This window comes from Corella eumyota, chromosome 5 (genome assembly GCF_963082875.1).
Source record: "Corella eumyota chromosome 5, kaCorEumy4.1, whole genome shotgun sequence".
NCBI lineage: Eukaryota > Metazoa > Chordata > Ascidiacea > Phlebobranchia > Corellidae > Corella > Corella eumyota.
In genome coordinates, this window is record NC_137494.1 from 8,415,007 (window position 1) to 8,440,077 (window position 25,071).

The 25,071-nt window shown below is 29.3% G+C and overlaps 5 protein-coding genes across 6 annotated transcripts; 2 read left to right on the plus strand and 3 right to left on the minus strand.

The window, feature by feature from the left end:
• The first annotated feature begins 7,663 nt into the window (after positions 1-7,663).
• LOC145751984 (zinc finger and BTB domain-containing protein 8A-like) lies at positions 7,664-10,655 on the plus strand. Of its 2 annotated transcripts, none has more exons than XM_082568161.1 (7): positions 7,664-7,826; positions 7,966-8,186; positions 8,372-8,502; positions 8,723-9,129; positions 9,250-9,439; positions 9,579-9,710; positions 9,857-10,655. In XM_082568161.1, exons 1-7 carry the CDS (start codon positions 7,769-7,771, stop codon positions 9,996-9,998), a joined length of 1,281 nt encoding a protein of 426 aa, XP_082424287.1. In that variant the 5' UTR covers positions 7,664-7,768; the 3' UTR covers positions 9,999-10,655. The 2 variants fall into 2 exon arrangements, with proteins under 2 accessions (XP_082424287.1, XP_082424286.1); XM_082568160.1 differs by having other exon boundaries at positions 8,606-9,129; positions 9,857-10,654.
• LOC145751985 (methionine-R-sulfoxide reductase B1-A-like) lies at positions 10,300-13,461 on the minus strand. Its single transcript, XM_082568163.1, has 4 exons — positions 13,207-13,461; positions 11,845-11,987; positions 11,015-11,132; positions 10,300-10,797 (listed from the first exon to the last, which is right to left on the minus strand). The coding sequence occupies exons 1-4, from the start codon at positions 13,259-13,261 to the stop codon at positions 10,793-10,795; spliced, it is 321 nt and encodes a 106-aa protein (XP_082424289.1). The 5' UTR covers positions 13,262-13,461; the 3' UTR covers positions 10,300-10,792.
• A 1,080-nt stretch (positions 13,462-14,541) lies between these two features.
• On the minus strand, positions 14,542-18,562 carry LOC145753424 (solute carrier organic anion transporter family member 2A1-like). Its single transcript, XM_082569836.1, has 10 exons — positions 17,809-18,562; positions 17,586-17,684; positions 17,353-17,493; positions 16,974-17,107; positions 16,736-16,838; positions 16,384-16,548; positions 16,009-16,204; positions 15,674-15,833; positions 15,342-15,573; positions 14,542-14,813 (listed from the first exon to the last, which is right to left on the minus strand). Exons 1-10 carry the CDS (start codon positions 18,560-18,562, stop codon positions 14,542-14,544), a joined length of 2,256 nt encoding a protein of 751 aa, XP_082425962.1.
• Positions 18,563-20,939: 2,377 nt separating this feature from the next.
• LOC145752389 (uncharacterized) lies at positions 20,940-22,872 on the plus strand. Its single transcript, XM_082568668.1, has 2 exons — positions 20,940-22,080; positions 22,305-22,872. The coding sequence occupies exons 1-2, from the start codon at positions 20,978-20,980 to the stop codon at positions 22,633-22,635; spliced, it is 1,434 nt and encodes a 477-aa protein (XP_082424794.1). The 5' UTR covers positions 20,940-20,977; the 3' UTR covers positions 22,636-22,872.
• Positions 21,388-24,261, minus strand: LOC145752390 (transcription initiation factor TFIID subunit 7-like). The gene has a single exon (XM_082568669.1). It carries the CDS (start codon positions 23,817-23,819, stop codon positions 22,887-22,889), a length of 933 nt encoding a protein of 310 aa, XP_082424795.1. The 5' UTR covers positions 23,820-24,261; the 3' UTR covers positions 21,388-22,886.
• Between the last annotated feature and the right edge of the window lie 810 nt (positions 24,262-25,071).

Genomic DNA, 25,071 nt, shown 5'->3' on the forward strand with positions numbered 1-25,071 from the left:
TCAGTTAACAAGTTCTGGCATAGCAAGCTATGCTTTTGTTATAAACTAAGATACAACGACATAACCTATAACCATACAATTTCAAGAGTTAGTTTAAGGTTAGCATGACAAAAAAATTAAATGTTACAGTTACACTTTGGCAAACGTGTGGAATTTCCAAGTTGTGCCAAAACTTAAACTACCAAAATGTATATTTGGTATAAGAAAAGGCTGGTAAAAATATTAGTATATAAATAAGGATAACAGTAATTGCAAATAAAATCATGTGAATTAGAAATAAACGTAAATTTGAAGAATTTTATTAATAAATTGTGTTTTAATTACATACATATATTATTTTTGAATTAATATATTTATCCTCACTTTGAAAAATCGACCTTATTTAAACATAAGTTTTTGAACCTGACTAAGTTTTAAATTACTTGTAAGAGTTTAGATATAATTAATAATTGTGCTTGATAACATGCCGATTCTTTTTGACCTGACATGTTTGCTTTTTTTTGTAATAAGATCGAACGAACCCAGGGCCTCATGCAAAACAATTTGTTCTTTCTAAAACAATTGTTCGTCCTACAACTTTTATCTATTTTAATCAACTTTAAAGCTATATTTAAATGTTAAGTTAATATACAAATATCACGAGAGAAAAAATTCAAGTTATGTTTTCATTTTTAAGTTTACGAATAAATTATAGCATATTAATTATAATATACAAACCTAACATGATATACAAACAACAAAACATAACATTTATATTAATACAAGAATGAATAAAATAATGTACATTATACACATAGGTGGGCACAGTTAATCAAAAAAGCAACTTCGTTAAATGGTTATTCGTTACACAATACAGTAACTTCGCTAATGTTTTTTCGTTAAATTAAACCAAGTGTAACGGAAGTTATCGTTGAACGTTAACGTTAAAATTTAATTAAAACAAACAAGGAAATTACCTTTTTTATAAAAAAAATAGTTTTTTTCTTAATCGATGTTTTAACTAGACGAAAATGGTTTAGAAGAAGTTTTTAAAACTGGCATAGGCCTAATGCCGAAATAACAGTGGCCGGATAGTAATTACTTCATCGTTTTTGCAACGTTTAAACCCGATAAACGGCGATATTAAACATATATATTCCTTATATTACCATGGATTTACTTGTAAAATATTGAGTTAACGGGCTTAATTTAACGGAAGTACAATTTAACGAAAGTTAACAGGTCCGATAACGATTTTTAAAATTAACTTAAAAGTTAACTTTTAACAAAAAATTTAACTTCGTTATTTAACGTTTAACGCATTAACGATTTGGTGCCCACCTTTGATTATACATAAGCATGATATAACGAAACATGGTATATAAGTAACGACAAACACATCAAACAAATACAACATATTTTTAAATATCTAGGAAGTTTAGAAATGTAAGTTATAGTCAAATATATTCGAACGATTATATTGCTTCCAAGCTGCTGGATTTGTGCAATATTGCAACCATGTTAGTTGTTTTCGGCCGAAGTTCGTTTCGAGTGTTTGTGCACATTCAACCAAGTCAGGAAACCTGCTTCCAGGCTTTAACGTCATTAGACCATGCACATATTCTTGATTAGATCTTGTTTGCCTAACGTCCCATGTCGAAATTTGAAAATGCAAATCTTCCGAGTGCCAGAATCCATCTTCATTACTACTTACCCCCACGCCAGAGCCACTTAGTGTAAACGCAATGTTTCCTTTGGCCTCGTTGGTCAAATTTAAACAGACTTTTGGTGCATCTGTTTCGTCATGTAACATTTGATTTACATGATATATATTGGTGATTGCACCTCTTACAGCAGCGTTTGCTTCTTTCCATTCCGATTTTAAAACATGATGATCAATTCCAGTAATCATGAGTTTTTCCACTTCTCCGTCAATAATGTGGTCTTCAGATCTTGCTTGTACACGAATTCTCCACATCACATTTTCAGTAAACGAATTTTTTAACGAATACAATCTAATATTTCCATTTTTGAACTGCTTTAATAGCTTTTCATCTTCCACAAATGCTTCAAAGTGGTGTGTATTTACGGTTTCAACTTTGCAATCCATATTTAATTTTTTCAACTTCTATTTTTTTATATACCAAGCGATGAAAAATGCAAAATTATTTTTCAAATTTTTAGAACTGGTGAGGAGTTAAAAATCTAAAACTTTTCGAAAAATAAATATTAGATAAGTAACATTCAAGAAATAAATAAAACTTAAGGTTTAAATATCGCTGGTAACTCATGGAAAAATTTATATTTATGCTACAGTCTTAGAAAACAAAATTTAATTTTATATGTATGGTAAGCTATGCTTTAGCGTTGATCTAGTCTAAACTCCGTTAAAAGGTTATAAAGTTAAACTAGTTGTCAGATAACCTCAAATTATCTAAACAAGTTCTCAGTAAACACAAGCGATGTTCTTATTAAAATGAGAAGGTAAAAACATATTGCTTGCCTAGGAAAAATACTCAATTTCAATTTAGGTATTAGTTTTCATAAATTAATCAATCTTAGTGAATTAAATGAAAGCTGCAATGCTAATAAACTGTCACAGGTTCAAACTTGAATGTCGCCAAAAAAACTAAAACAAACCCAAAAAATATAACTAGATCGACAACTCTTGTCAAAAAATTGCATAACAATTTAAGTAACTTTCTAAATATAAATTATATTTGCAATACGTTATTCTGCATACGGTATTAAACAGAATTATATTTTTTGCTTGTATTATTTTCACTTAAGCGCTTGCGAAGAATGTAACATATATGATTTAAACCAGCGTTTTTAAGCCTTTATAACGCTTGCCTTTTTTGTTTTTGTTATTAAGTAGTTTAAATTAAGAGATAACAAAATAACTAAACATGTTCTCAAATTACAACATTTTTTCCCTAATAATTGCGTTATGATTTTTGTTAGGGCATGCCCGTTTCTGCCCATATACCTTTAGATTTATATAGATTTTTTTTCTGAATAATTTTTGATTATTCGGGCGAGATCGTGCCTGCCTTTTTATATTTATTTGTATCCATTTCTTTTTCTAGGTTAATAGAATAAAAAAATTACGTGTAGTATTATTAAAAGTTTGTCAATAAAAATAACAATCATATATGCTTTATCGTTTTGCAACTGAAAATTTCAAACCACAATTCCCCTATAATTTTCAACTACAATTCCAAATTAACAACGTTAAAAGAAAATGAACTACAAAACAATAAATAAAATACGAAATGTCAATAATCTAATGAACCTTACACATGAACAGTGGGGAGTAGAAAAAATCTCACGCAGCTTGAAAATAAATGCCCCCTCCCGCTAATAAATTACATTAAAAAAGTAGATATAATCTTCTTAACATGCAAACTTAAACTTAAATGTTCGTTTTCTAAACAAATTCTAGGTGAAAGCAAACAATGTTTTTCTTATAAATAGGGAGGTAAAAGAAATTAAATTGGCATTAAATAGAAAAAAAATCAACAACCATCTTATGTTATTTTTTTTATAACTATATATTTTAAAATAAAAAGGATTTGCAATATTGTTTTTTCTATGTCTGACTTCACTATTTTTGGGTGTAACTAACAAATAAACTTTTCAGACATTAAAATTATTTATTTCAAATATAATCAGCACAAAGCCGCCTTTAATCAGATTGAAATACAGGAAATGCAAAGTAGGCAATACAAATTATAATAGCAAAATTGCGAAACTAATAGGTACTTTTACGCAAGCATTGAATTATATATCTTTTTTACCTTTTTAAGCATTTCAATTCACTTTTTATGCATTTTTAAAGATGAAGGAGCCAAAAATATTTTTTTTAACTGTTAAAAGTTTTAAATAGCGTAAAAAGACAATAAACCAAGTCGATAAACTAATGAAGCTTGCGCCATGACGGCTTAAGCAGCTGGAGAGAAAAAAGTTAACTTAAGTGACCCTTCGCTAATATATTGTATTAAAAAGTCGATAATCTTCTTAATTCAACTATGAATTTGAGAGTTTTTTTTAAGTGCATTATATACTCCACTAAGATAGGTATAAGATATTTACCAAAACACTGTGTTAATGAGATAAGTAATTGCCAAATAAACTGCATTTTTTTAAGAATTTACCCAAACCATTTAATTATTTTTCTTGCCAACAGTGAATTGCATGTGACCATAGATATTACATTACTTCTATGTTTTACGTGTAATGTAATATCTACGATGTGTCTAAATTGATATATTTTGTAAAACCTTTATTGTTTATAAAATAAATGCTTATGACGTCACATAAAAAGTGTTTTATTAGTTTGCTAAAATTAAAAAAAAAATGTTTTTACTTTTTTGACAAAAATATTATTCCGGCAAATTTAAATAATTATTTTAAAACTGAAAGAACAATTTTTGAGATGGATCGTTCCGGAAAACCAAGCGAATCAGATTGGCAATCTGGAAATGAAGATCTCAATTTATTTTACAAGTCACGATTTAAATGTGAAAATAATTTTTTTTTTTACAATTTTCACGTAAAGACTTAGATTCTATATTAAATTTATAAACATAAAAAAATAAATAAATTTATTGTCAACGTGCGAACTATATACTTTCAGGCTTAAAGGAACGCCCAGTAGCCAAAGACTCGTGGGAAGATTTATTTCTTCAACTTTCGCCAGGCAATCCTGAAATGGCCGAACTCAGAATGATGTTAACTTCAGCTAGAACTTGCGTCAAAACATTAGAGGTTGATCGGTATTTGTTAAGCGAAAAAATTGAAGCTTTCAAAGCTCACATTAAGCGGGCTTACATATTGCTGATGAGTTTGAGCAAGACTCACAAGTTGTCAATTGAAAAACTGTTGGATGTTTTGCACATTGAAAAGTACACACAGGTATTACCGCATATAACAAACCAAAAACTGTACCCACAAATTTAAACTACTAATCATTTTTATAAAATGTTAAGGTGTATTCAAGAAATTTAGATATTCCCTTAGCTGATGTTGAAACGCAAAGTTGGTCAATTGAAGAAGTTTTAATTCAAAGCATGTTATCGGGAGGTAATAAAAAAATTATTTGTATCTTAAAATTGAATATATTTTTAAGTTTCATACTTTTATATACCTAAAGCCTTTGTTAAACCATTACTTATATTTTTGTTAAACCATTACTTATAACTTTTTAAAAACCTGTAATAGGCTTTACAAATTCTTTGTTTTTAATATTCTTTTGTTTTTAAAAAAACATATCAGATTTTTTTTTTGATTTTTATTTTACGTTATTTTTTTTAAAGGAACTTGGTTTGACCTTGGGGTAAAAAAGGTGGAACCTTTTCCAACAAAAAAGTCCAAAGAAGAGGTAATATTGATAAAATTAATAATTTTTTTTGTATTGCGCTAAAGCACAAACGTTATATTAGCAAAACTTTTCTATCTGTAACAACCCAAGAGTTAAAAAAAAGAATTAAATTTACTCTACACTCAATTAAATAATTACAATTTTAAAATTTATTTTATACTAAGTTTATTTTAATCCAGGACAATGGAATTTGTAATCGAAAATGGGAAGAAGAGGAATATTTTAGACCACATAAAAAACTCACAAAAAAGATGTTCTGCTTAGGAATTCCTACTTTTATTAGTTTATTAATCATGATTGCTTGTGTAGTGTATGCAATGCTTATGGCCATAGACACGTTAGGTAAGTAACCAATCCACACTTAAATCTTCTTTTTTTAACAAACAATTTTTTGTTATGTTTAAATGTGCATGAATGCCTTTGTGCATAAATTGACCTTTAATATGTTTATACATTTAAAAAAAAATAGTTACGACTAAAAGATAATGTTGAATTTTTATAAAAAATTACCATTCAGAAAAAATACAAATTCTACGAGATGAAACAGCTTACTTGATAGAAACAACTCTTGAAAACTGCCCAGAAATCTTTCCACCAGATAACGGGAATATGACATGTGATCCAGGTATGGCAAACGAGGAAATTGTTATTTACAATAAAAAAAAGCTAAACAAAGTAATTGGAATCTACAGATTATAGAAAATGTGATTTTACGTGCAAACTTGTGCATCTTTTGGTCGGTCAAAATGTTACAAATTGTAAGAAAAATGGTCGCTGGGATGCAGAAGTGCCAGAATGTCAATATTATCCATGTCCTAAAGGTAATGGACAAGGCCAGTAGATATATAAGATGTCGAAAATAAACCTTAAAACAAGCCATAAAAAATATTGCTTTATGAAAGGTTAATTTTTTGTTTAGTTGTTGATCGAGATTGTGCGGGTTTAATGAAGTTAGGAAAAGCAAAATCAGACGGAATTTACCTGATAAGTGAGTGCGACACCTACCGAAAGTTAAAAGTATTTTGTGACGTTAAAACTGACGGTGGAGGATGGACTGCAATTCAAAGAAGGTATCAAGGCTATTATAAAAAATTAAATATTAAATGTAAAAGTTTAACGCCCAACTACTACCTACATAGTCTTGTAACCTTTTTTGCTATGCGAATAAGCTTTATTCTTTATTTCACTATTCATTAACCACTAGTTAAATGTAAATGTTTTTTCTGTTCTAAATGTTTCTGTATTGTAGACTACATACACATCCAATCAGCTTTGAACGAAACTACGCGGACTTCTTTGATTATTTTGGCGACTCCGGGGCAACATATTGGCTTGGACTAAAAAACATGAATATGCTTACTATGACGGCACCGCAGTCACTTATGGTATAAAGTGCCTTGTTTTACTTAATTCAACAAGAGAAATTAATTAAAAAAACGCTTAAATTTTAAGGTGCGCATTTCGGATTTGTACTACCCAAACTACCAAACCAGAGAAGCATACTCATTTTATCAAAACTTTTCGATATCAAACGAAACAGAAGCTTATCGATTAAGTATTAGTGGATATCAGTTTTGGAAAAATGGCGGAGGCCTCGATGCTGGAGATAGTTTAAGCTATCATGATGGAATGCAGGTAGTGTAGACTAATAGTTTTACAATTAACACTACAAGTTATAAAATGTATTCGTAAGCTGTTAAATTTGTTAATGCAATAAACATATGCCATTTATTTTCAGTTTACCGCAAGAGATAGTGATAAAGACACAAACTTGTTAAATAATTGTGCGATAATTCATTCATCAGCATGGTGGCATAGGAACTGTACACAATCAAACCTAAATGGCATTTACAGCGGTAATAACTGGATAGGCATAATAGCGTTCGTAACCAACACCAAAAAGAATAAATATTTTTTATCAAATCATTGAGATCATACTAAACAAATCCTTAACCTTATACAGTCTAAGTTATATGTCTTTTGGCAAAGAACTCTTACCTTAAAAAATATTTTTAGAGGAAAATACCTACAGTAAGAAGAATATTTATTGGGAGTCGTGGCGCAAATACACAGCTTTAAAAATGGTTGAAATTTTTATAAGACCACTGGACTTTGTATAGAAATTATCTTTAGTGATATATAAAATTGTAGTGGCTTTGCACCTAAAGGGTTTACTGTTAGATACATCTTTTTTGTTGATAAAAATGCTAAATAAATTTTGTGGAAGTCGAATACATAACTTTTATAACGCTTGTCGCAAATTTGCTACAACTTCGGCTCTTGGTTTCTATATTGTTTACTGACGATTATAATTTCAAAAACAAGCGTTTGTTTTATCATTGTCCTGCGATTGTTTTTCTTAAAAAAATTGTCATATTATTATATCGTTATTAATAATTGGTTACAATGACTTCAAATTTCACTAACTCACTTTTGCAAAGACTGGAAAAACAACGCCATGCAGGTAAACTTAAAACTTTCAATTGTAGGCTCTTCGTCTGCTTAAACTAAAAAACGATCAAGTAAAATCTACCATACATTTATATTCACATACCACTTATGCTTTAAACAAAATAAATTTTAGTCTCAAACTAACTTTTTAGGTGATTACTGCGACATAGAGATATTCATCGGCGAAAAAGTTTTCCGCGGCCACAAATGCATTTTGGCTGCTGCAAGTGCAACGCTTGAAAATGATATTAAAAACGCCGAAATGGAATATTGCAACACCAATGTTTTGTATCGTTCTAAAATTGAATTAAGTGGGATCTCTGTTCGCGGGTTTGAGGTCCTTTTTAATTACATTTATTCTGGGGATTTAAAAGTAAGTTATAAAGAAAAAATCAACATTATTAAGTCATAAAATTTATTTCAGCTATACGTGGTAGAATTTATAAAATTAACATTAAAAACTCACTTATAGCTTTACAGTCCTCAAACTTTATGGTTTTTACAAAATTTTCATTACTTTTACAGTTCTTTAAAATATAAATTCATATACTGTAATAGATAAATGATGAAAATGCAGATGAAGTTTCTACAGCGGCCATGATACTTGATGTTAGTCATGCACTTAATGCATGCATGGAATACAAAAGAAAGAAATTTGCCGTGTCCAGTTTACCGTTTAATGCATCAAGGTTATGTCATGTTTATTTTAACAGACTAACTTATTTCTGTACAGCTTAAACCTGAAACATATATATTTTTTTTGGTATTTATATAAATGTAATTTTATTGCAGAGCATTAACTAAAATTGCACATACATCTAGTGCTCCATTAAATGTAAATCTAGAAGAAGAAAATAATACCAATTACACAAAAACGACTTCCAAAAACAATCATTTTTCATTGTCTAGTTTAAATCAAGATTCAAATGCAAGCTTTTCGTCATCAAGGGTTAAAATTGAAGAGGAAGTTTTATCTGATATCTCTGTTTTATCAACGGATGGTTTTATGGAACAAAAAAAACGTTCAAGGTCGATAAGTGGAAATCAAATGGAAGCAGCAAGTGGTTATCCAACCATTTCACAGTCATTTGCTATTATGGACAGTGATCCAAATGCGCCCCCAACCTTGTTATCCTATCGCAATGATAGTAATAATGCATCAACCCCATACATACAAAATGTTCAGTCCCTGCTAAACGATGAAACAACTGGTATTGCAACAACCTCCCAAGAGACTGTAAATAGCAATACAGAAACTTCTGTACCGATAACAGACAATGCTTGGTATAATCAAAACAGCGCCGTATTTTATACAGGTTAATTATTTGTAAAACGCAGCAACTTCTGTGATTTTAAATGTGTTTTTAAATGCGGTCGTTAAAATCCTGTTATCTGTGCTTGCTTGGTTTTATTATGCTTTTAATTGTTGGTTACAGAAGAGAAAGATGATAATGGGCCCATTTGGAGATGCAATATTTGCAACAAAACATTCCAGAAGTTGTCCTATTTAAAATACGTCCACATTCGCTTGCATAATGGAAAGAGGCCGTTTCATTGTAACCTGTGCAACAAAGAATTTGCCACAAAGGGTAATCTTCTGCAACACCACAAAGTGCATTTAGCAAGGTAAATATCAAATGTAAACATGCTTTGATTGTGCTATAATCTTTATATTAGTTATAAAGTGTGTTCCTTTTTTGTTCCATGCCTAGCCCAGTACTATTGTAGTATTTTTAAAGGTTTTAACAACTGTCATATGTTTCAGAAATGGAATAAAGCCTTATAAATGCAAATTTTGCAAGCGAGCATTTGCTTTGAAAGGAAATTGCCGGAAGCACGAAAACACTCACACCAAACCATACAGATGTGAATACTGTCCAAGAGTCTTTACAGCTAAGTAAGTTAGCCGGTGCAGTGTATTCTCTAAACGAAAACATATTGATAGGTTGCGATAATTTTTAGTAACAAAAAATAAATTGTGATAGTATAGTACTTACCTGCAAAATAATAATAAAAAAACAATTTAACACATGCATTTTTTAGAAATGACTGTCTTCAGCACATTGGTAAACATCACGGTGATGTAGCTAACCTTGAAACAGTTGGCTTGCGATGTTCCAAATGTCTTTGCCTGTTTTCAGAGAGTTTTGGAGACGAATATTTAAAACACAACTGTAGTGCATAGACCAACTTTTTCCCAAAAAAATATTGCTTTTACTTATATATTTTATTTTGAGACAGTTGTTAGGTTTTTAAAAATTAAAATGGTAAAAGAATCCAAAAAAGGACTAGTGTGGCTTGCATATATTTGTAACATCTTTATTATACAAAATCACATTATTTGCTTAAATAAAGTTAAAATAAAATTTAAACACAGTTAACATGATATACTATTGATTCCAGCATTTATGTTGAAGTTTATATCAGTAAAAATATTGTAACCACTTTTCTACAATCACATAAAAAGTGCAATAGAGATAATAACCATAAAAAAATTACACACTTTTTTTTTTTTTTTTTTTAGATTTTTTATACAACAAGATTATACAACAATAAAATAGATTTATAATACAAGCCTACCCCACAATAACAAAACTTATAATATTAGCAGAGAAAATTTTTTTTATCCAACATTAAACTGATTATGTTAATATCTTTTGTTTAACGTTTTCATTAACTTTTTTTGTGCTGTAAATATTTTTCGCTTCTTATTATGTGATAGTAGACACCACAAATCGTAATTAAATTGATTTAAAACTTAAAACTGTTAAATACTTTTTTCAGAAAACATGTACATAAATTATTAATGAAAAAGTACATAAATTATTAATAAAAAATGTTTAAAATATAAAATTTTAAATAAGAATACAATATAATTTATGTTATCATACTTAAACCTTTTTAACTGCAGATTATGAAATGAAATTCTGAACTAAATATTCTGTATGCTTTGTGGTGTCTTAAAACATGTCAAACAAATTAGTCTGCAGAATAATAAAATTAAATTTTTAAACAATAAATCAGAGAATATTTTATTAACGAACTAAGGTGTGTAAATAATTGGTCTTAGCATTAATATTTTATGATCGTTAAGCCTTTTTCACAATTAAAAAAAGTTACCTATCACAACACATCTTATATTAACAAAAACATAAAAACTTAGTTTAGCTACTAAAAAAGAAAGCAATTTTCTAAACATACCTTTTTTCGGAACAAATTTAAGAGAACTTGAGAAAATTCAAAATCTCGATTCCCCTGATTTAGGACCACCATTTAAAAACTCGTGACCCAAACCATTCCCACATTTTCCACAATGAACCTTTAAAAAAGGATTACTTATTTTTAAGGTTTAGTTATAGTCCATTTTTTACAGAGGTACTAAACCTTTGACCCTTTGTTCATTGTTTTTAAAAAAATTAATCTTAAAATCAATTTGTCTTTTTGGTTGTTTATGTATCAATATTTTAATTAGGTTTGCTACAAAACAATTCAACTGTTTTACTATGTAGTTTGTAAGTTTGTAGGCATCAAAAGATTTAATTCATGTAAAAAAGTTTTGTATATATATATATATATATATACATATAATAAAGGGAGTAATATTTATTGCCTACTATAAACCCACATAATATTTATTGTTAAACTGTTTCAATAAATGTTAATAAATAATGTTTAGGTTAACCAATCAAACTAATATTCTGTGTTGTTGTAATTTAAAAAATAAACCCAGCAAAACAGGATATGACATCAACACAACTTCACCGGCTGGTCATTAAGTAAAATTGTTTATTTAAAAGCTAAGAACTTATGACTCTATATAACTCTTAAATACTGTATATACATATCATATTAATAATAGCTAAAATAGAAATTAAAATAATATTTTTTAATTAAAAGTATTCTTTAAGTTTTTGATCACTTATTATTAGGTTTATTTACTAACAAAATAGTCTATAGGCCTATATATTTTAATAATAAACTATAGAAAAATATATATACAATAGCTTAAAATAGCAGTTTAAAAATCTTACCTTGAAACAGCCTCTTGATTCTAATTTTTTGGATAAACTATCATCATGAACTGTCTCAGTAAATGCAGGCCAAGGTGAAGAATGTTTAAACTTTGATTTGCTTGAGAACAATCCATAACCACATTGGGAACAAACATATTCACCTAATTGTATGATTAATATTTTATTAAACTGTTATTGTTTTTTTATGCAGGTAGGTAATATAAAAATGATAAAGTAACTTAGTGAAAAAAAAGGTTAATATTGATACAAGAAAAATAATTACAAAACCTTTCTTTAGTTATAGTAAATAAAAAGATATACTTTAAATATTACATTAATTAAACCTTAAAAAAATGTCAAATTTAATTTCATGACTTAAGAGAAGTATTTAACATTATTTTATTTTGGTTTTCCGTGCATTGATAAAAGTAAATAATAAATACGATATACAAATAATTATACAATGCGACGGGAAAAAATGACAAAATCAATTTAATGATTTAAAACATGCCAAAAGTAATAATGTTTATACAAAGATTTTATAGTACATTATGCCATGGTCACCAAACCCAGTTATTATGGTTCGAAATCTTAGATTTCGAAACATATTGTTTTTGTCATTATATTTATTATTATTGTTTTTATTCTTATTTGACCGAATTTTGAAAGACGATAACTTTTGTTCTTTAAAAGTAAAAGTTCTAAATTTTTAGTATGTTTGTTATTATCCTAACGAATCGCAAACCTTCTATTTACGACACTTAAATGTCACTAATTACTAATTAATAGGTGTTTGTTTATTAAAATTTAAAGGTTGTTATTAATTTTTTAAATCTTGGTTAATTGTATATCATGATATTACTAACTCAAAAATGAATTAAAATTAAAATTTTGATTACTAATTACTTATTAATAGGTGTTTGTTTATTAAAATTTAAAGGTTGTTGTTAATTTTTTAAATCTTGGTCAATTGTATATCATGATATTAATAACTCAAAAATAAATTAAAATTTTATTTTTTGTCACTAATTACTAATTAATAGGTGTTTGTTTATTCAAATTTAAAGATTGTTATTAGGTTTTTAAATTTTGGTCGGTTATATCTTATAATATTTATAATTTGAAGGTAATTAAAAAATAATTCTTGTTTGTTTGTTATATTTAAATGCTGGTTTGTTTATTAAAAATCAAAGGTATGTTATATTCTTGGTTAATGTTTATGCAAATATTTTTTTATTTATAAAATTTTATGTTAAAAATAATCAAATAATTTCGAACCATATTTTATTTATCAAATAAATCTAGTTAAAATTCAAATAAGGTTAAGATCTAAAAATATATTATAACAACAACGATATACTTAAAATTATACCTTCTTACCTGAATCAAAGTGGTTTTTAAATTTTTCGCCAGAATTAAAGGAACAGAACGACATTTTAATTTTTTATAAAACTTTGTAGCTAACAGACTAAATTATACTTAACAGCTAAACGTTACCTAGAATATCTAATTCATATAAAAAACAGGTAAACAAATCTACAGACCTATTGTCGCGTAAAGGTACTTTTTCTACCACAAAAGAAACGTATGAAACGAACAACAAACGACAGAACGATTACTCGTAGCTCGTTGTGCGATCGAAGTTGTTGTGTTCGTGTTTATGCAAATTAATAAAGAAAATAATAAAACGGAATTGTGACTGATTTAGGACACATCATTTAAATACATAAATATATTAAGAATAGCTTCTTCATTTGTAAGTTAAAAAAATACAACAATTTACATCTTTTAACAATTAAATATTAAAGTAAATAAGTTAATTTGTTTCAAAATTAACTTTTAATTACATTTTGTTCATTCCGACTCGAAATTGAGGGGTGTTAAACGCTTGTTTATTACAAGTGACAGTTTTTTTGTGCAAAAACATTGTTTGTTGTACTGAATGTAGTTTTTGTTTTTCTTTAACTTGTTTGCTAAATGAGTTGGACTTTACTAAGTTTTCTGTAATTGTTAAACTGTCCCCAACACATTGCACATCATTAGCTTTTGATGTTTCTTAAAAAAATAATGTTGCATATTAAGTTTTTTATATTCTATTAGGTTATTATCACGTTATATTTGTATGAATAAAATTATCTTAATCAACTGCATAAAATTAAAAAAAATATATATATTCACTACAAAATTACCGTTTTGCCGAATTTCCTCTACCAGCGTTACAAATTTTGCACGAAGAGACGATACCAGCGTATCTCGTAAGTTATAAGTGTGCTTTTCAGGACGGGTGCTAGCCCGAAATAAATTCGCAGGGCAATAATGAGGTAAATTTTCGTACATTGGTCCACACCCTGTATATGGCATAGGCTGCCAAGGTTTCCTTATTGCGTAAATATAATCGTGCATCAAACTGTTGTTTTTATTTGGCTCCATAGCTTTAATCTTAATCGATTTTATACCAAAACGAAATTATAAAAAAAACTAGGGAATTATGTTAAAAGTTTTATTGTTTATCCATTGTAATAATCACTAATAATTGCCATTGTCGTTGCACAAACGCAGAAAATATAAACATTTTGTTATTTACTTTATTACGTTCTAGTGTACTATTTATAAAATAACACAGAAAAAAATGAGAAAACAAAAAAAAAACTTTGCCAGGTAACAATTTCACGTTTAATACTGTGCATGATAGTTCATAAATCTGTTGCACAACGACTAATCTTCCACTTCAGTTTGAGCATCGGCATCATTGTACGGCACAATGGAAGTTTTCTCGTATTTTTCCTTGTGCTTTTCCATCCACAAAAATGAAATTAAAAACACCAGGACATACATTGCTCCACAAGCAAGGCAAACCCCGATATAACTGTATCGCATTCCCAGTGTGTTGTACAGATAGCAAGACGCTTTGCCGTTGCACTTGGGTCCCCAATATATACAAACTCGATCAAGAATTAACCCAAACCAAATAGGACCGGGTACATATCCTGTAGAATAACAAAAAATAACAAATACCTAGCCACGAAAAATTATTTTTTTAATATATAAACTGCATTTACTTAAGCACTGTGACAAGTAAACTAATGCAATTTGCAAGTGGCCACCATCGGCAACAAAAGGTTATGGCTGGTGTGTAAATAATACGGAATATGTGCATTATGCCAGGGGTCGGCAACCTTTTTCGCACTGCGGACCGATTTAAAACTGGAATCTTTTTCGCGGACCATCCTTTAAACATTTTTTTGGCATTTTCGGGTAAAAATAATAAATTAGTTTAGCTAAAAATAATGTTTCAAGGAACGCAAATTAGTTTAAAGCAATTTATTCCTTCATCAAATCGATAAAAAACATTTTTAAATGTTTCTACGACAAAATAAGCTTAAAAATAAAAAAAAGACGTTTCTGTTTCTAATCATTAAACCTGAAAAAAATACGGCCCGGTGGTTGCCAACCGCTGCATTATGCAATATCAGCATCTGCGGAGATTTCAAATTTAATAAAAATCAATTACTAACCTAACACACGCGCAGCAAAAGAAAGAATTCCGATTGCCAAAGACTTATCAACCGTTTCAAGCATCCGAAGAAAAACGACATAAACAGGAGCCTGACACAGTGATATACATAGTAATCCAAATCCAGTAATGACGATAAAACCGGCAAGCATTCCAGTACACTTTGACGTGGTGCAAGGTCCACTAAGGGCACTTCCATTTCCGCCATTAATGCATGAGCAATTCTGATATAACTATTAGGAAAACATAATATAAATTACAAATAATAAAATAATCTGAATTTAACATTTAAGCATTATTTTTTCAAAATTAGGTATTAGAGTTTTCATATACCGTTTTCTTTTTAAAAAGTTCACTTGATTCAACTTCATATTTTTTACACCCTGCATTGCACGGTGAAATGTAAGTTCTTCTATCAGACCCACACACTAGTTCAAGCTGACCACTTGGACAAGCACAGTCAACATTACAGTTGCCTGTAATATTTATCTTACTAGAATTGCTGAAAAATTAGAAAATAAAAATTATTATCAATTAAAAAACAGAATCAAAAAAAAGTTTAGTTTTTGAATAGTTTTTAAACTGGTTCTATGTCACATAAAATAAAGACAAAAAATTAAGTTTGTTTATTAATAAATATTAAACAAAAATTAAGTTAAAAAACATACTTTTGGTTATACGATGTTGTTACTCCCGCTATGCTGAGTGGAGTACAACCCAAACCCAATACCAAAGAAAATAGGCAGCTTCCAATACCAGCCATGGCTATTACATAAAGCAACGTTTGTCTTATATCGAAGTTGTATTTTTTCATTATTATGCCTCCCCAGAATGTACCAACTATACCAGGTACGCATAAGGAACCTGCAAATATTACATACAGCTTTTTAAATTCTTATATTTTTAAATACAAACTTTTTAGAAAAAACTTTTTAAATATTACAATATTTTGATATATTAACAACTTAAGTAATTAATGTTTATTTTGTATTTAATATGCCAGTAATTTGACGAATACATACATTTTTTAAACATAATATTACCTATTATAATATCCGATGTTATTCTTGATATGTTAAATTCCCGTTCAACGTAAGTAGAACCAAATGTTGATATACCTGACACAAGATTTGCCATCGCGATATAAGCAACAATTGTAGTCACCACTAACGGAGTAGATAGAGTACGTTGTACTGATAATGTAAAATCTAATAGAAAAGTGTTATGGTTTCTAACTTTAATGATAAAATAGCAAATAAAATATCAACCTAATTTCTTAAACTTTTTAAATTGTACTGATATAGTTTTGTTTAGTAATGAAGTCCCATCAAACATTTCACAAATACTAAAGTGCTGTTAATAAAAGCAATGAATGTGATGATTTGTCATAATTACCGGCAAAATGTTCCACAAACCACGGCCAGGTACAAATGCTGGATTTTTCCGAAGCTTCCATTTCCCTTTCTAGTACCACTTCCAACTGAGAACGAGTTCTAGTCTACCAACCACAGTATAACATTTTATATGCTATGTTAAAAACAGGACAACTTTTTTGTATTTAGGGTCAAATGTAATATTACTTAAATTTAAAAAAGACATAAAAAGCTTTTAAAAAATATAAATAATAAGTTACCATTCGCCTTCTGGATTGTAGCTCTTCGATTTGTTCTTGCTCAGCTTCTTTTTGGGCAGAAATTGGCAAATGTCGAGGATAAAAGGAAAATGGAAAAAGTAACACCACCAATACAATAGCAATAATGAGATAGCCTATTCATCAAAATGAAACGTTATAAAAAGGCCATTATCCATAGAATTGATAGCCCAAAAATTTTATAATAATAGACAATTCAATCAATGTTACAACCTCGACTTAATAAGAACATAAGTATTAAAGAGATAAGCTAAAAACAACATAATAAATAAAAACATTTTGCTAAATTGATATAACATAATTTCAATATTCATTTTTTAAATGTATATAACTAGAGTTTAAATCACGATTTTATCCATACCTAACCACCATGCACCAATCCAATGCGGATTTGAAGGTCTTATTGGTTTGTGGGGATTAAGATTAACATATATTGATGACATAACACTTCCAAGTAAAAATCCAAAAATTGGTCCGGTCAGCGTTGTGCCAATGAAAATACCTTGAATTAAATTTCACCGTACATGATTACGTTTAAAAAATATAAGTGCTAGAAAAATAAGTAAGTGCCAATTTAAAAGTAATCACACTAACCTAAATATATTGGGAGTTTTCTAAGAATCACATGTTCGTCTAGATAAGAAACGCCAAGCGGCCAAAGCGGTGCAGCCCCGGAACCGATAAGCAGATGACCTTTATTAAAGATGTAATGCAAATGTACATGTAACCAGTACTTGGTACACTTATAAGGGAAAGGTCGAAGAATAAAGGTTAATACAAAATGTCTTAAAATATAAGAAAAAAAACAATTACGAACCTAATATTAAAAGCAGTGCAGGATTTAATGTTGTCCCATTTGAGTTGCAAGGTAAATCACCCGGCGCTGCCAACAGACTTGATCGTTCAATGCGTACAACATCAGCAGCAGGTGTTACTAAAGTCTTGGCGAAACAAATTGCAGTGTCGGAGGCATTGACTATAATAGGAGGTGGTAATATAAAATGAGGAATAACGCAACAAAACAAACCGATAACCATTATAAATAAACCGATTGCGATAGCTCTAGGTTTATTCCATTTTCCGCCGTAAAAGGAAACTGGTATAATTACGACCATATTGCCAATCTGGTAGCTGCTTAATATAAACGAGGCCATTGTATCTGGAATTCGAAAGCGTTTTGAAATATAATTCAGAACGCTGTCGGTATATGTTAAGGTCAGTAGGTTCATAAGCTGAAATACTGTTAAGAATACAAGGAATAGCTTTATTGTGTAAAACGACGTAGGCATTGGGGCGTTAGAAGAAATTGTTTGTGACCTGTCCCGGTTAATATACGGTAATGTTCTTGACCTAACTCGGCGCTGACTTGGAAAGGGTTCAAATCGTTCCTGGTCTGGCGTGGGCATTGTCCTTGATCTAGGCTTACGGAGAATTCCGTGATTTTGTTGGCCGCAATTGTTGATTTGTGCGGTGCCGTTGGACGTACTTTGATATCGCCCCGACAAATTGTCTGTTTCTTCGTTTGTAAGCAGAGGCGATCGCTGATTTGAACCTTGACCTGGTTTGTTCATTTTGCTGATATTTTAATTAACTTAATTACTTAAAAAATAACTTTAAACTGTCACTTTAAATGTTATTGGCTTACTTATAAACATTATTCCTAAACAGTCCGGCGAATTAAAAATATAATTTTAAACTATTTTCAACTGTTAAAAATAATAATATTTGTTTATTTTTATGCTGTCTTCCTGAAACTTTGCCATATAAACTGCTATGCATTTATAACATAAGGCAATTAATCAGAGCGCTAGGCTGTAATATGGTAACCCGTACTTCCTTTGGCGTGAATATTGTTTTTCGAAATAACACCATCAAGCAAAACAACAAAACTAAACTTAACTAATTACGAGAGAGAAAATAATTCCAACGTTTTTCGCTTTTGCTTTTCAAAAAAGTCGCACAGGATGTTACATAGGCATACATCGTGGCGTGATAGTGAACTTTATTTAACAGCCAGAGCGTTTTAACAAGCTGCTATATCTTTTTGGGCAAGGTCGAACTACGATTAAAATTAATTACACGAAGAATAAATACTGCCCGGTTTTCCGTTTTACAAACAAGTTGCGCTGGTTATATTTTCTAGATCAAATACATGTAAAGTTACACCGGAAAGCCACAAATACTAATGATGCTATTAATGTGAATGGATGATGTTAAGTTACATATATAAAGTTACGCAACATTTACAATTGATAACAATTAAATGTCCAATATTTTCTTAACAATATTTTTACTATTTACAATTTGAATAAAGTTGATAGATAGGTGGATGACTAAGTGATATCCAAAAACTAATAAAACAATACAAACTACTGTAGCCTGATAATAAACTTGCTTACATTGGTTAATAAGTAACCCAAATGTTTAAAAAAAAATTTCTTATTATATTTTAATCATCATTTTCAAACTGTGTACCCTTTAATTTGGTATTTTTTAAAAGTTTTGTAAACAATTAAAAAAATATATATTTAAATAATGTTTAATAATGTTCTTCAATATTATCCTCCTCATCAGAATTATCATCATCATCTCCATACCCTTCGTTAAATATTCTCCAGGCCCTAGAATCCGAGCAAAAAGTTAGCCAGCGCACATTTTCTTCTTTAAACTGGTGTGCCAAAACTATGGCATATTCAGCAAGATCCGGTATATAGGGACCATTTACAAAAGTGATAAGGCCATGTATGTATTCTGTTCCATCAAACTGCTGTATAATATCCCACACAGATAGATTAAATGTACAGCCATTTTTCTAAACGTTATCTCGATATCTTTGTATTCATGTATTCCAGGGCCTCGTAGTGTAAAAGCAACATTTTTCTTCATTTCATTAGAAAGGGTCACCTTTTCTTTAGGTGTATCAATTTTATCTTTATTACTTGCAGTTTCGCAATCCACAGCAACGTTCCTTAAACCTGTCAAGCCTTCGTGTGCGGCATTTACTGCATCTCTCCAATTTGATTGAATAACTGTATGTTCATCACCTTGTTCGTTGATTTCTATTTTTTGAGCAGTTCCCTTTATATTTTGGGGGCTGCTCGTGCTAGAGACTACATATATTTTCCATAATATATTGCTACAAAACGAGTTTTAAAGAGAATACAACATAATGTTACCGTCGCCATAAAGGTATTCTTTAGCTTTTTTCAATGTCCCTTTAAAATAATGCGTTGACATATTTTGCATACCAATACGCGATATGTTAAATACGGTATTAATTCGTTTTATTTGCCGAAGTTTAGGCTATAAGGTAATATTGATTTATTTACTCATGTTTGTTTTGTCCGTTGGAAAGTTACTAAATAAAAAGCTTTGATATTTCGATGGCTTTAAAAATACGTAAAATGTATTGCCAATGTTAAATTTATTAAAATATTTTAATTTAGGGTGTTTGATGATTTGTTTTTTTAGGTTTTGTTTATTAAAATACTTACTTAGGAATTTATACATTTTAAGAAAATTGAAAACCATGACATTAAAAATCGTTGGCAACATTGCAAATGTCAAAACACAAACACGTGTTATTCTTCAACAGCCTTATTAGCTGGAAGATACGGAAAGAAAGAATAGTACGTTGTTAAGTCATAGTAAATTCTATATGACTATAGGTAGTTAAATTAGAAACATTGATTTTGATTTTTTCTTATACTGTTTTACTAGGATTTTGGAATTTCTATAAGGGATTATTATCATGTTTTTGCAATATTACATTGACGATGACGGCAAGCGAGTATACACTTTAAAAAAAGAGCACCCGGAAAATGGTTCACCTACTCAGTCAGCTCACCCTGCCCGATTTTCCCCCGATGATAAATACTCCCGTCAGCGTATTATCTGCAAACGAAGATTTGGATTACTTATTACACAACAACCGCAAGTGATGATGTAATAAACTCCTTTTTTGTATAATAAAAACACTTTTAACAATGCTTACAACTTTACAAGAACTGCATATTCTTACAATAAGAAACTTGACAGAAAAAACTTATAATGAAATTCCTCAAGGTCTTTTAAATAAGTTTCAAGACATTTTTTTTAATGCCCATAGCAATAGACAAAAGAATATTTTGTTATCATGCTTATCAACCATACAAAATGTTTCCAAATTATTTTCATTGGAAATATTCAATATTACTATTGCATCTAACTTGTTAAAATTTATTTCATCTGATAACGTAATATCCATCCTAGTTAAATCATTTTTAACTGAAGATAACATAATTCAATACACAAGCAAATGCACTCTGGTTGCAATTTTAAACAACCTTAGCAATGTTAATCAAACTGATACTTTTTGTCTTGTCTTATTTAAAGTGAATAAATTTTTGAAAGAAAATAACACCAATCAATTTAAAATTCTTGAACTGGTTGCTGCTATTTTAAAACAATTAACGGGAAAAACTATTGAAAATGTAATAATGTCATTTTGTGTTTGGAAATGTTTTCATAATTTACGTACGGATGTTGATAATTTGTGTTTGTGCCTTGAATTTTTGGGTGTCATTTTATCCATTGATACCCTTAACAAATATAGACAGCAAATTTTTACCAATATTGACTTTATCTTTATTAACTTTGACACAATTTTATCACAACATCAATACAGACTGAAAAATTTGCTGGTTCTAAAAAAAATATTTTCAGTTTCACATAATCACGATCCTCATACCACATTATATGAAGCTGGCATAGCAAAAAAATTCGTTGTCCATGTGGAAAATTCATGCAATGGCCATTTTTTAAAAGAATTGGTCTGTTCCCATTACAAAGCATCTGATAATGCATCTTTTGCTGTATCAACGAAAAAGTTGAACAAAGCCGAAATTATGGCGTTAGTATCTACTACCTTACATGCAACAGAATTGTGTGCTTTAAACAATATGTCTAATATTTCTCAAATAAGTAAAATTGTTCGAATTTTACTTGATATTGATCAAGAGAAATCCAGCATAGAAGATAAAATTTTGGATTTATTTTTGGAACAGGATGACGAACTGATTGAAATATTGTTGCTTCATCTTTCAATCAGGTGATTTACTTAAAAATATTTGTTTGTATGTATTAGATTTGTTAACTTGTTTATATAGATAAAGTTCTAGAGATTTTAATGATAAGTAAAATAAACTAAAATCAAAAAAGATTTATGTTTTCATATTTGCAAAAAAACTACCTTTTTTTAACCATGTATATACAAAAAGGTTGAGATTTTTTTATGTTTTTTGCTTATCTCTGATACTTGTTTTTATATTTTAGTTTAAAATCAACAGAAGAATTTTTGTTTCATCCTCATAGTGGATTTTTAAAATTATTACAACATCTTTCGTTCGACACTTCAATTTTACTTGATTGGTTGACAGCAAATGAAACGGAGTTTTTGTTATATTTCGTAAAATATTTAAAATATTTTGCTTCTACTTTTGCCCAATCAAATGTATTTTCTAACGAAGATTGTACCAGAATTTTAAGCATGTTAAAGGAGCTCCGAATGAAGATCGAAAAATTAGACAAACGAGGCATCTTCCCATACTCTCCAAAACCACTTCTTCGAAATATGATAGCAGCTGAAAAACTTCTGCAACAGTAGCAAATCACAAACAACATGTTAGTTAATCTACCTTGTTAATATAACAGTAGTGTGTTTAAAAAAAAATAATAATAGAGGTAATTTTTCGAAGTATTGTAAAGTGTTTTTTATATAAAAGATGCCATACTTTATTATCTTCTACAGTATCACAAACATTTTACAATAATTTGTGACAAAATAGCTTAGCAACTTTTTGTCATGCACTTTTAAACAAATAAAAAAGTGATTGGATTTCAATTTTCAAAAAAAGTTTATTTTGTTCGTCCCAACTGTGCAAGAGTGTGTAAGTAATCTTGTCTAGTTTCAGAAATCCTAAGAGTTAATTCTTCTAATTCACCCTGAAATCTCCTTTTTAACATTTCATTTTTAATGTTTTCACCTTTTATTAAATGTTCTTTTCTCTGTTTGCGTTTTTTTAGTTCTGCTAACTCAGAGGACAATTGTTCAAGTCTTACTTCTAATCTTTCGCATTCTCTTTTGTCAGTTACAACAGGCACTCCTTTAGGAATATCTCTTATATCGATATCTTTTACTCCGTCGAGGTCTTCCACATTTACATCATCTTTCTCATTTTCACTCTCCGAACTGGAAAGATCTTGAAAAATTTTATGCAACTCATCTTGATCTGTAATGTCAATGTTCTTTGTTTGAGGATTGGACTTTGTTTTGTCATTTTGTTTTTCCTCTTCAGCGACTATTTCATAATGAACGCTCACGGCTTCCATATCGGCTTTTAATAACCGTTTTACTTCTTTTTCTATGTCAGGGGAGTCAATGTATTTTTTCCGTGCCGTTTTTCTAAATCTTCGCTTTTTAACGTTTTTTAAGGGTGGTGTAATGCCGTGGGGATATTTTTTGTCCTTTATACTTAATAATTTAGGTTGCAAGTCGCTATCTTCTTTGCTGCACATTAAAATCTGTGCAATGTCCGCTGTTTTGTAAAAAGTTTTCATGTCAAGTGTTTTAAGGCTTTCAATAATGCACGGTAAATCCAGTAACTTAACAGAAAGTTTTTCACCATCCAAAATTACCGTTCCATTCTGTCCATCAGCATTCATTTCAATCTTTAAGCGATCTTTAAGGTTTCCTGCTAATATAATTTCATTTAGTTTGTCGGCTTCCTCCTGTGGAAATCTTAGTATAAGCTGGTTTTCAAGTTCGTAAGGCTTGTTAAAAACATCCATGTTAAAATGTGTAATACTGGTAGTATTTTCAGCACGGTCACTAAAAATTAAACCTAGTAAATAGTTACAATTTAAAAATTAACTCATTTAAATACAATTATAGCAATAGTTTATAAAACAATAAAAGAAACATTGTTTTTATTTTAGAAGTTTATTAGTGGTTTTGGTGAATGGTTTTTTTTTTTTGTAATTGCAAAATAACTTGGACAGACATACAGTAAGATAAACATTACTTTTAAATGCAAACAAAATTATTTTAATGCAAAGGCTACAATGTCACATAATAAATTTCAAATGAAACTAACAAATGGTTTTGTTTTATTTATATTAAAAAATATTGTTTTTCTTTGCTTCAGAAAAAAAGTCCATATAGCAGAAAATGATGTTATTGTGATTTTACTTTAAGTTCTATAATCTGACGCGCTTTTTTGCTAGCGCAAGGCTATACGTATATTCCAACCCAAAGCAATAAAAACAGAATTCCAAAGCCGTTAAAAATCGAACCAAAAAATGCCATTGAAATCTCCTTATGAAAATCACGCGTGTACTTCGTAGATGTAACTTCGTACACGAAAAACCAAGCCGTAAAGAAAATTCCAATACCGAGTAAAACCAAAGTTAAATGTGGATAGATGGCTGGATTAACGGGCGAAACGTATCTGCTCATTGCGGCAAAGTTTAGTGCTGTATCCATCTTTGACTATTTGTTTTTAAATACCAACTCACAAACTTACCAATATTAAAATACAAACACTTAGATAAACTTATCACCGATACGTGTGACCAGAAATATTATCTTGCCACGTACACTACAGTTGCTCTGACGAAAATTCCTTTTTATTGAAATTAGGGGTTTCCATATAATATTTGACATAAACTTTATATTTGTTTAAAATATTTGGCAGTTTTAGCTGTTATTGCGCAGTAATTGTAGTAATTTTGCTTCAAGAGGATTACCACTGTAAAAATACTTTAAATTGAAAATTAAGATTTACATTTTTATTTATTTATTTTTTATCGGGAAACACTTTTAATTACATTTATTGCAAAGTTTTTTTCTACTAATTTCTTTTTTTTCTACTAATTTCGTATTAATTTAACAAAAAACATTTTTTTTTAATTTTTGTATTTTTGTATAAAAAAGGTTATAAAAATTGTTACAAAATGACAAAATTATACAAAAAACAAGCAAGCTTTTCCAAAACATGTCACGCTTGATCAAGTACTGACGTCAGAGCGTGGGAAAATTTAA